At 32.3% G+C, this 12,311-nt stretch overlaps 1 protein-coding gene across 1 annotated transcript; it reads right to left on the bottom strand.

Moving 5' to 3' along the window:
- Nucleotides 1-234: 234 nt before the first annotated feature.
- Nucleotides 235-9,263, bottom strand: LOC124919628 (myosin-binding protein 1-like). The gene is made up of 5 exons (XM_047459910.1): nucleotides 8,999-9,263; nucleotides 7,467-8,807; nucleotides 6,340-6,420; nucleotides 4,839-5,985; nucleotides 235-519 (listed from the first exon to the last, which is right to left on the bottom strand). The coding sequence occupies exons 2-4, from the start codon at nucleotides 8,779-8,781 to the stop codon at nucleotides 4,934-4,936; spliced, it is 2,448 nt and encodes an 815-aa protein (XP_047315866.1). The 5' UTR covers nucleotides 8,782-8,807; nucleotides 8,999-9,263; the 3' UTR covers nucleotides 235-519; nucleotides 4,839-4,933.
- Between the last annotated feature and the right edge of the window lie 3,048 nt (nucleotides 9,264-12,311).

The following is a 12,311-nucleotide window of genomic DNA, read 5'->3' as shown; positions in this document are numbered from 1 at the left end:
GGACTTCACTGTAAGACACAAAGTTTGTACATGATTAATGGAAGCCCAATGCCTTACAAAACTGCAGGAGCTGACTGAATATAAATAAAGTTTCAAAATGGTAATAATTAATTAGTACATGTACACATTATTATGATCAAAGAAACCCAAGAATTTACTTACATATATAAAATAAATACAACTTGGATAACTACATAAATAAATATATATATATATATATATATATATATATATGCTCACATACCAATACATATTTTATTGAAAACCAAAGTTTCTCACAATGATACTTATATCCTTTTTCACACAATAACACACTCAATGAAGAAATTAATGCTACAAGTTATAGCCAATTTTGGAGGAAAGGACGTTTTTCCACCCTTTTCCAGCCGTCTAAAGTATCAAGACATATAACCTGGTGAAACTTCAAGCTTCTATTGAAGGAAAAGAAAGCATATAAATAAAATCTTCTGCCTTTTTTTCATTTGTCCCACCAAACAACAGAACCCTGATGACAATAGCCTGAAATATAGAAGATAGTTGTTTATTACTGAATTGATGTCCTCAGACAGTGCAATTTCTGAATTGTTTCTTGACCTGGTTTTACACGTAAAATAAATAAAAAAAATAACTAGCTATTATTAACACGGTATCATAAGTTCTAAATACTATCAGGGGAATGATTCAGAAAAGAACTTTGGATTATGAATAGAGAATATATGTTTTGCTTAACTTAATTTGTGGTTTTGTTATGTTCTTCTCTTTTTGTTTGTTGAAATATTAGAATTTGTATTAATAAATTGTTAAATTGGCGATTCTAATAGTACAATAAAGATCCCATGTATTTAGGGATTAAGAGTTGGCATACTATGCAATTAATAGAAGCATGTCATTTTCTACCAGTTATGGTGACTAGAATCAGAGTTAAAGGTGGTTTTGGAGGACTCAATTCTCTCTTCACGATGATGATTTGACAGAAAACTGAAAGTACATGGATACTTAACGAGCATTCATTGATAAAGTGAGAGTTTGATGGAATGACCAGAACTGTCTTCTTTATTTCAAGAACATTAGCAATGGATGGATGGAATAATGAAACGAGAGCAATTTTAAATCTAATGATGTTTCATTTATACGGACATCATAATATTGATTTGTTAGTGGAACTTTAAGGATGATAAAAGCTAATGATCGTGTGTCCTTGTGATGAGATGAAAGAAAATCAAAGCTAGAAAAATAAGTTGTGTGTGGCATTAAAGTGGGGGATAGAAATACTAAATTCTTCCATAAGATAGTGAATGCTAGTATGGGGAAATATTATATATATACTTCACATCGATGGTAGAGATGTGGATGATAATTCGCAGTTACAGTGTGGTTAGAGCTAAAACTAGGAGGAATTGAGTTCAACGACATTTTTGAGAAGTAGTCTTTGTTCTTAGAACATCTATTCTCTAAAAGGGTGAGGGGTCCTGCTAGCACTAAATGACCGGGGGGAAGGGTGGATAATAAAGTCCCCTAGAGTATATGGATTTACAATAGATTTCTATTTACTACCAAAAAGGCTTTGAAATTGAAGATTTTTATGGTAATGGGTCTTTCGGGTAAAAAAAAATAAAACTCAACTATTATTGTGTTGATCAAGAAAAGCCCGGGTGTAAAGAACTTCCATCGTATAAATTTAGTCTCTTCTTTTTATAAAATTGCGTGTCGAAATGCTTAGCAAACAGGCTTAAGGATGTTTCGCCTTTGACTGTCTCTGACAATCACATGGCCTTTTGTTAGGGTGGACAAACTTATATACTGTTTTACTTGCAAATGTGTTTTGAAAAGGGATGTATCTAGAGCATTTTGCAAGTTTGATATTGAGAAAGCATATAATTATGTCCATCTGGACTTTTAGAGCTGATGAAAATTGATTTCTTTTAGCGTTCGACCACGTGTTTATTTGTGTTGGTTAATTTGGTGTAGAGAGATTTCTTTGGAAACTCAAAATGTCTACGAGAAGGCAACCCTCGTACTTCTCTTGTTTGTTATCAATCAGTGCGACTTAAGGTAACATTAATTGGTTGAAGATTGGTTCACCAAGGAATGAGTTAGCAATTTTACACCTGTTTTTGTTGATGATACCTTATGCATGACCTCGAGTTCATGGGGATAGGAGGAGGATTTTGATCCCTTTTGAGGCATTAACGAGGCTTATGATGAGATGGATTTCCAAATCTTCTTTACTTTAAGTGTTGTCTTAATTATGAATAAAATTTACCTGCTAAGATGCCAATATTGGCTTGTACAAGGATGATGAGATGGATTTCCAAATCTTCCTTACTGTAAGTGTTGTCTTAATGATGAAAAAAAGTTGACAAAGTAAAATTTGGTTGGTCTGACTTAGGGAACTAGGCTCCGGTTATATTATTGTGGAATAAAATGAATAATGCAATGTGAATTCAAGCTATATGCTACTTCGAGGGGAAGAGTCCTCTTCCTACCCATGTTAGGAATGTAGATGTTAGGCTAGTTTGACTGATGAAATTTTGGATCAATCGTATATTTTGAAAATGAGAACTGGGCATATGAAATTATGAAAACTATACGTATACAATATGAAATCTAGGTTTGACAGTACCTTAGTAACTGCCGATAAGATGAGAGATTAGAGGAGTAGAGAATGAGAACAATTGCAAATCTGCAATTGATAGGAAGAAGAGATTGAATTAGAAGAAGAGATTAGAAGAGATGCAGAATGAGATTATGAGAATAAGAAGAGTTAATTAGGGTTATCTGAAGAGTCAATTCATCAGTAGTGGTTTCTATTCCAGTTCAGCAAGTATTTAAGGCATAATCATTCACCCCTTTACAGGACTCTCTAACTGCTTTTGCCAGCTGGCAAGTTACTGCCCTTCTGTTATAACTAATGCAGTTACTCAACTGCTACAATACCTTTCATATGCTGTGTAATAGCTTATTCCAAACTAAAAAACCTGCTGTGTGAATACAGCTTATTAACAACGAAATTACCGAAATTACCGAACCTGCCGACTTCGTTAACAATCCGTCGACTTATTAAGGGTTAGAAAACCTAACCCTAAAATCCTCTCGTAACAGCATATTCATCATCTCACTAAAACCTTTTTTTTAAAAGGTCAACTTTCATAGAAAAAGAGCGCAGGAAACGTTCATTGATTACAAATGAGAGAAGGAAAAAAGAAATCAGAAAATAAAACAAAGCGAAAGACAAAATTAGGAGTTAGATGCCGATAAGGTCAAAAAATTATCATCCGGTACAAAAACCCCTCTTCCAAATAGAGGCAACCAAATGCATGGAGCATGAACCCTTTAACTTTTTTAGTGCCACAACTCCTCTATTGGAAGGTTCGTTTGTTCATTTCTTTCTAGATCGTCTACCACCAGATGAGAGGGATGGACTTCCTGTCGTCCGCAATATTATTGCTCTTGCCCCAACTGATCCATTTCTCCCAAACGTCAGAAAGTTTGGGAGTCACATCCCTTTGAATGTTTAGCAAGTTCTGCAAGAGGGCTCACATGTTTCTTGCAAAAACGCAGTGGAGAAGGATGTGATTGATGGTTACCTCACTCCACTCGCAAATACAACACCTATTAGCCAGGTGCATCCCTTTCTTTTGAAGCTTAACAGTGGTGAGGACCCCTTCGTGAATTGCTTCCTAAGCAAAATGAGATATCCTAGAAGGGGTTTTAGATTTCCACAAATCTTTCCAAGGAAAACAAGTTGGGCCCTACAAGAGTTGCATAATAGATGGTGCTAACCTTAAAATCAGGAGATCCCTTCAAAATAAACTTGACGTTCGTCTCTAAATGGATGCAAACATGTGCAAGTGAGTCAATAAGTCTAGATAGTCTTCCCTCTTCTTCATGTGAGAGTCTGCGTTGAAAATGGATTTTTCAATCACGATTTCCAGAGATGAGTCTGAAGTAATCCGCCACTCTAGCTTTTTTATTGTTGGACAACTCAAAAAGATCCCTAAAGAAACAACCAATTTTCCAGTTGGGAGTCAAGGGCAGTTGCAAAAGTAGACTTTTTTACCGTTACCCATCAAGAAGGCTAAAAGGGGATGGAGAGTCTCCCACGATTTGCTAATGTGTTCCCGCAGACTTCTTCCCATGTATGATCTCCCTGAGAGGGGCATCCACTTGTAATCGCAAAGGCCATACATGAAAATCAAAGTGTTCTTCCAAAGACGGTCACTTTCATTGAGCATTTCACTAAAAATTCTATAAATCATTTTCATTAATAATACAAGGACTTCTGTTTTTCAAAAAAAAAAAGGGAAGGAATTGTAAAACTTTATCCAAGAAATCTTTTTGGGTACAGTGTTTTACATGGTGGCATGCATACTCAAGATTAAGAAGAAATCATTTAATATTGCGAGCAGATTGAATGGATTTAATATTGTGGAGAAATTTGTCATGTCTTTCTTGTGAGCAAAACAATGTCTCAATTGCTTCTTCAACACTGTATTTGTAAAAGAGTTTTAGAATTGTTATGGAGCGTTCTCAACTTAGCAAGGTTTGTTACCATGTTTGAAAAGTAACTTCCTTAGTCTCTTAACTTCCATCGTGAAGGTGTCTGTCTGCAACCTTCTTGTTGTGGGATATGGACTTGATTGAGAGCCTTAGATAGTGATTTAGTTCATTGTCTGAGTTTTTATTGTGTTGTTAATTTTGTCTTGTCTATTATTTGGTTGTGACACTTTGTCGCCTTGTCAATGCCTTTTGATGAGGTTATTTAACAAATATTTAGCTTAAAAAACTAATGCAATACAGTTTATCAAATATCTATAGTAAATAATTAAGAAAAATACCTGATAATCAACACTGGATTTCTAACTGTTAGATGGTGGCATAGAGAGGAGACTCGGCTGTGCATGTTGGCTTCTTCCCAAATCTCAACATTACATCATTCATCATCAGTAAAGCCATCATCTGGGTGAACTTTCAGTGCTTCATCTCTTCTGCAGAATGAACTGACAGAAGTCTCAAGAGAACTATGTGTTCCTTTAAGACTCTCCATCTCCAGCCTGCGAATTAGGCTGGAAATATCATCAACAAGAGAAACATCGATTCCAGTACTATTTCTACTTCCAACCCCCATACTGAAACTTCGAAAATTGTCTGAACTGTTTTCTTCAATGCCATCATCATGAGATAATAGTACGAGCTTGTTCTCCAATTTTCTCAAGTTCTGTAAAATGTACAATCTCTCTTGACCCGGAATGATGACATCATCAGAGGCTAATCGCAACTCATCATCCTCCATCATCGAAACATCACCGAACTTAATTCTATAATACTCAACCTCTTCTTCAAGATCTTGAACTTCTTTTTCCTTATCCGTAAGAAGCTCATTCGTCTTGTGAAGTGCCTCGACATCATACTCGGCTTGTTCTTCCATCACACGAATGCATTGCAAGGCCTCCATATGAACAGCTGCCTTCTCCTCCTGCAATTTCGTGATCATGGCCATTGCCTGATTCGCAGCAACAGCCGAAGCATTCCTTTCCTCTTCAAGCTCCTTGTATAAAGCGTTCATTATTTTCTTATCATACTCAGCCTGACGTTTCAATCTGTCAATCTCATTTTCTCCTTCAATCTCGCCAACCACACTTCCATCTAAAGATAACCCGGATTCATTTCTCTCGAGGGATATTCTACTAACTACAGATACCCGAGGGCTCATATCGTAGGGTGGTAGCTCAGATCCTCGATTAGATGTCATTTGTGACAACAATAGCTTCAAATCTTCACTAAGTCGGGTTGACTCCTTTTGAGATATTTGCTGTAGGAACTTTCCAGATAACTGTCTTGACTTGTTAGCAACAGCCAGTTTATAAGCATCTCCAAGTTCCAAATCATTTGGAAAAAGTTGACTAGTTTCGCTTCCAATAATGCTTCTTTCTGAAGTTTCAATATTCACCATCAGGCTATCACCAGAATTTTGCTCCACATCCCCTTTTATCACAACAGAAAGAAAAATTAGTTTTTTCTTTATAATGTAAAATTTTGTATTCATGAACACGACTCCTAATAATCAAACAGTATCCATAACTTGGTTAACTAATTAACATAATTACTCTGCCTAATAACCTAAGTAATTGGACAAACAAAATCCATATACAGGACAGAACTGAGAGACTAGCGAGATCATATTTCTTTTTTTGGAAAAATGAAAATTTCATTAAAATCAGTCAACAAAGTAGCATTAGCTATGAAATACAACCGAGTACAACTCAGACTGGCGAGATCATTAAAATGAAAATATAACGTTAAGAAAGAGGGAAGTTCACTCTAAACTAGCATTACCATCTGCAACATGGTTCATTTTTGGACTAGTTTCGATTTCAGATACCACTCCATCCTCGTTGTCAACTTTTTGCTCCAATGTAGCTGTTGTTCATAGCATGTGAAACATTTGAAAACAAATGGAAGGAAATAAATCATGACGTATTGTTGTATAAGACAGCAATATACTTTGGAAGTAAAAAGAATATCAGAAATTGGAAGATAATAAAAGAGAAACCCTACTCAAATTAATAATTCTAACATACTAATCATTATACTTCTCATTACCCATACATGTGTTATCGCAGATTGGCCCTTTAAACATATTCTTTATTTCGTATCAGACGACTGACCCCACAAGTTCAATAACAAAAAATCCAAGCAGGGGAGCCTATGGCCTTATCTGGACACACTTGATGTTTTTGTATACATCTCAAGAATTTCACAAACGAAAATGTTTAGAAACTAAATTTAGTCAGACAAAAGTTCATAAATATTGTTTAGTTTTTGTATGTATAAACGGATCTAGATAAGAAGAAAAGTATTTCCAAATGGGACCTTATATACATCCAAATAGAGCCTCGTACCCCTATAATAATGGTAGAGTAAGGGTTGGTCCTAAAGCAGAATTGACCGGTGGTGATTATTAATTATTTGAACCCATTATATAATCGTGAATGAGAAGATTCTTATCTTAAAATTGCTAGTCACATTATATAATTCCTGAATGTCAATCTAGTCCTTTTGAATTTTAAAAAGCTTGCACAGGCACCCATAGTTATGAGCCATTTGAAATGAGTGGAATCGAAATGAGCCATTTGGTCTCTTAGGCAAGACTTTTATCACTTGAGCTACCCTAGTGGGTTACCTGAATGTCAATCTAGTTAATGATATCAAATAAGTATTTCCAAATGGGGACCTGCTACAACCAAACAGCAATGGACTCAAATAAAAAAATAAGCAGACAAACTTTTTGAGCTCCTTTTTGTCTTCAAACTGCTAGCCAAATTATATAATCCAAAATGAGCAGTTTTTTTTGTCTTATAATTCCTAGTCACATTATATTATTCCTGAATGTCAATCTTGTGAATGATGTCAAATCCTAGTAAAAGATGTTAATTTTCAAGAATAAATACTAAAGAAGAACGTACAGGTTGTTGTAGTTACTTCTTCTTGACAAAGGATTGCAATAATGTCAGATGACGGCCACTTCTCATCAAAGTGTTTCCACTTCTTTGTAGAAGACTCTTCATATCTCTTCTGTTCAACCTGTGACCAATTCAACTCTTCCAATCCATGCCCAACTGCTGAAACAGAATTGTCAACATTGACAAGCACCACTTGAGAGTCTACCATTTCGTCGAGCTCAGAGAAAGAATCCAGAGGTATCAATCTCTCCAAGCCCAAATCATGATCGAAATTAACAGTTTGATGCTCATCATCGCCATTTTCATGAATCAAATCTTCAGATTCAGTGTCAGATGTAATCTTGACCTTTGTGTATCCAGAATCGTATAAAGGAGTATCAAAACTATTCTTTCTCATCATCAATGGAGCTTCAAAAGATCTAGAAGTAGTTTCCTTCAAGGTCTTCTTCTTCTTCAAGCCATATTCACTATCTACCATTTTGTCAAGCTTAGACAAAGAATCCAGATTAATTAATCTCTCCAAGCCCAAATCATGATCGAAATTAATATTTTGATGCTCATCATCACCATTTTCATGAATCGTGTCTTCAGATTCACTGTCTGATGTAATCTTGACCTTTGTGTATCCTACATCGTATAAAGGAGGATCAAAGCTATTATTCCTCATCTTCAATGGGGCTTTAAAAGATCTAGAAGAAGTTTCCTCCCCGATCTTCTTCCTCTTCAAGTCATATTCACTACCGACTGATAAAAGTGCGTCAAGTTCAGTATGGTCCAACCGAGCTGATTTCGCTGAAAGATGAGGACTCGCAGTGTGAATCTTTTTAGTCCAAACACCATTACAGCAAGAACATCTACTCAGACCATATTCGCGATCAGCAAAAGATGGGTCATCATCAAACTCATCTCCAGCTCCCATTTTACCAACCAATAATCTGTATGTTTCAGCATTTGACTTATCTATAGTAGCGAAAGAGAAAAGACAGTTTTCACACATTCCATTAACATCTCCGAGTTTATTATGCACTCGACAAAATACAAGAGATGATATCTCCTGTTTATGATTCCCACATATCATATCCCAATAGAATTTATGTTTCGCATTGCCGAAAACATGGTCAAGTCTTGAGCATATTAGGCATGGTAAATGTAACTTGCAGTAAGCGGCAAATCTCATTATTAAATGTGAAAAACAGGAGTCAATGAACAACATAAACATCAGTAACCATTCAAAAACAGCTGAAGACAAAGCAGAAATGATATCTTGGCGACCTTCCTGTGATTGTGATTGAACAAATGAAGTGTCTTTCGTAGCCATTACTGTTTGATCTTCTCAGTATATGACTAAATAATCGGAAAAAAAATATATTATCAGAAACCCAGAGGAAACATTGATAACAATAACTATGTAATCATCAAACACTACAACAAAATCAAAGAAGAGACTATTCAATCTGATCAGCAAAACCACTTATCAACACATATGAATTGATATAAATAAAAATAGCAAGATCTCAATCAGAAGTTAAAATTACCTGATGATTTAAAGTAATAAGAATCTGAACAAGAAGGTAATGAATGATTCAGGAGAATGAAGTCGCCAAAATGTAAGTTGAAGAGACCAATATTCGAAGGAACTACAAGTTGTTGTTGGGTAAGAGAGATGAAAGGGTAACAATAAAATACGCGTTGAATAATCTGAAAACGGATGTAAGCGGGGCGCACGTTGCTTTCATTTGATCAGACTTGGTTATTAGACACAAAAAGGAAATGTATAAAGAAAGAAATAAGGAGATAGAAAGAGGACAATGGGACCAAATGGTCGGCTGGAAAAATACAATTGACAACTACGACTACCGAAAGGCAACAATAAGATAAGGCGGCCCACCCAATAACATCGCTGTTTTCCTCCCTCTAAAAATGGGCAAAGAGACCGACCGGGGAGGGAAAAACATGATTTAGTAACAATTACAAAAATCAGGTACTTTGATTGATTTTCTTCTCTTGCTCCTCGGATGTACATTTTCTCTTTATTTTTAGTAAAGAATCCATCTTACCTTTTGATATGGGATTGTTTCAATAACCAAGTAATATTTTCAAATAACTTTGTTTGATATATTATAGAAATCTTGAGTATTAGTTATTCCGGATTTGGTTTTAAAAAATAGAAGAAAAAAAATATGATAATTGACGGTGATTTTGAAGAGATGATAATTAATTTTTGGTAAAAACTTAAAAGAGGTTTTTGATATATATAAATAAAATAAAAAATAATAATTTAAAATAAATAATATTTTAGTATTTTGGTTAATGAAATAAGTGATATAATTATTAAGAAATGATTTATTAGAAAATTGATTTTGTTTGATTTATTTTAAAAATTGTTTGATCTCTTAAAAAAAATTTAATTTTTTAATTAATATATTTTAATTAAGGGGATCACAAATAACAAATAGGATTGGATTGATTTTTTTTTTTTTTTTATAAATTTAAATAAAAGAGTAATTTATATACTATGTTAAGAACATATATCCTATATTATATTTGGCAATTTAGATGTATTAATACTAAGTCATGTTTATAATTTTTAAATATATAATCATATACAATTTAATAATTTATTTTTTAATATATTTAATCATACAAAACTAAATATAAAATAACATAATAATAGTTTTTTTAAACTTATTAAATAGTTCAAGTGGTCCAAAAATAACAATTAGGAGTTTAATTTTAATAGAACTAAGAGCTGCATTTGTTCTTTACATATGTTCTTTATAGCAATCTATTAAAATAGAAAGTTCATATAAAATTGATTTATATATGTACCACTAGTAAAATCTGATTTTTTTTATAAAAGTTTAATTAAAATTGAATTTATTTATATTAATAATTCAAAAATATAATTTTTTTTTTAATATAATCAATTAATATATCAAAGAGTAAACATATTTAATAAATTATAAAATAGTTAGCAAAAATTTAATGTCACTTATAACTGACAAATATAAATATATCATATACTAAAATCATTCACCTAAAATTTTATTTAAAATTATTTATTATTAAATTATATATATATATATATATATATAATAAAGATTAAATAATTTTATTTATTAAATTTAAAAAAAATATTCTATATATTTAAATAATAAATAACTACATAAAATTTAGACTAATAAATATATATTATATTACTATATATTTATTGTAAAAAATAATATATTATTAATTAAAAAAATCATAATTACTCATTCTTACTTTCTATTTTGTCTCTTTATGCTCTTCTTCGTATACATTTTTCTTCTAACAAGAATGACAACTCTTATTCTGGATCCTCTCATTTATAGATTTCTTTACCATTCAAAATGTCTCTTACTCTCCTTTACAAGACTTCTTTACTTTGTTGATAGATTTATAGGCAAATGATAAAAAAAAATTAAAGGTAAAATTGTCTAATAATACACATTTTACCGTATTTATCTATTCTAAGGAGTTAAATCGCAATTTAACTACAATTTTGATTCTTTGATTCGTGACTCGTTTTTGTTGAGTCAACTCACCAACTTGAACGAGTTTACTAGTTAAATCGTGATTTCAACCGCTTTGCTTTAGAGTTGTTAACTTTCTAAATAAATAAATAAAATTATTAAATAAAAACATAAAATAAAGGTTATATATTAATAATTATTATTTAAAAAAATTTAAATAAATAAATAATAACTAACCAATAAAATTATTTAATTGAATTAGAATAATGAAATTAGTTATTTATATATAATGATGCTTAATTTTTAAAGTGTTCGGATTGTCGGGTCGAGAGTTGTGGTTAATTTGGATATATATGAGAGAGTAAATGGATAATTGGGTCGGATTGTGGGTTGACCCGCCCATAAACTTAAAACGGTTAAAAATAAAAATAAAAATGTTATAGGTATGGTCGAACTTGCAACCTAACAAAATAAATACAATCTTTTAACCAACTAGGCTAATAACATTTTTTATTTTAAATTCAACATCAAATTTGATGAACGCGGGAAATTTTAACAATAAAAGTTCAATTTTTTAACTAACTAATCTATATATATATATATAATGATGCTTAATTTTTAAAGTGTCTGAATTGCCGGATCGAAAGCTGTGGTTAATTTGGATATATTTGTGAGAGTAATGGATACTTAGGTCGGATTATGGGTTGATCTGCCTATAAACTTAAAACGGTTAAAAATAAAATTAAAAATGTTATAGGTATGGTTCAAATTTGCAACCTAACAAAACAAGTATAACCTTTTAACCAACTAGGTTAATAACACTTTATATTTTAAATTCAACACCAAATTTGATGAACGCGGGACATTTTAACAATATAAGTTCAACTTTTTAACTAACTAATATATATATATATATAATGATGCTTAATTTTTCAAGTGTCCGAATTGTCGGGTCAAGAGTTGTGGTTAATTTTGATATATATGTGAAAGTAATTGATACTTGGGTCGGATTGTGAGTTGACCCGCTCATAAACTTAAAACGGTTAAAAATAAAATTAAAAATGCTATAGGTATGGTTCAAACTTGCAACATAACAAAACAAGTACAACATTTTAACCAACTAAGTTAATAATACTTTATATTTTAAATTCAACATCAAATTTGATAAACGCGGAATATTTTAACAATATAAGTTCAACTTTTTAACTAACTAACTAATTTATATATATATATATATATATATAATGATACTTAATTTTTAAAGTGTCCGGATTGCCGGTCGAGAGCAGTGGTTAATATGGATATATTTGTGAGAGTAATGGAGACTTGGGTCGGATTGTGGGTTGATCCGCCC

Source organism: Impatiens glandulifera, chromosome 1, assembly GCF_907164915.1.
Source record: "Impatiens glandulifera chromosome 1, dImpGla2.1, whole genome shotgun sequence".
In the NCBI taxonomy this organism is placed as follows: Eukaryota; Viridiplantae; Streptophyta; class Magnoliopsida; order Ericales; family Balsaminaceae; genus Impatiens; species Impatiens glandulifera.
Note: the sequence above shows the minus strand (reverse complement) of the source record. Positions and strands in the feature narration are given on the sequence as shown.

Excerpts from the sequence above, each read along its gene's own strand:
- LOC124919628 (XM_047459910.1), bottom strand. The coding sequence starts at position 8,781 with ATGGCTACGAAAGACACTTCATTTGTTCAATCACAATCACAGGAAGGT. Across the intron at positions 6,421-7,466 it reads AGAAGTAACTACAACAACCT|CTACATTGGAGCAAAAAGTT; the intron begins GTACGTTCTTCT and ends TATGAACAACAG. Across the intron at positions 5,986-6,339 it reads AAAAATGAACCATGTTGCAG|GGGATGTGGAGCAAAATTCT; the intron begins ATGGTAATGCTA and ends TTGTGATAAAAG.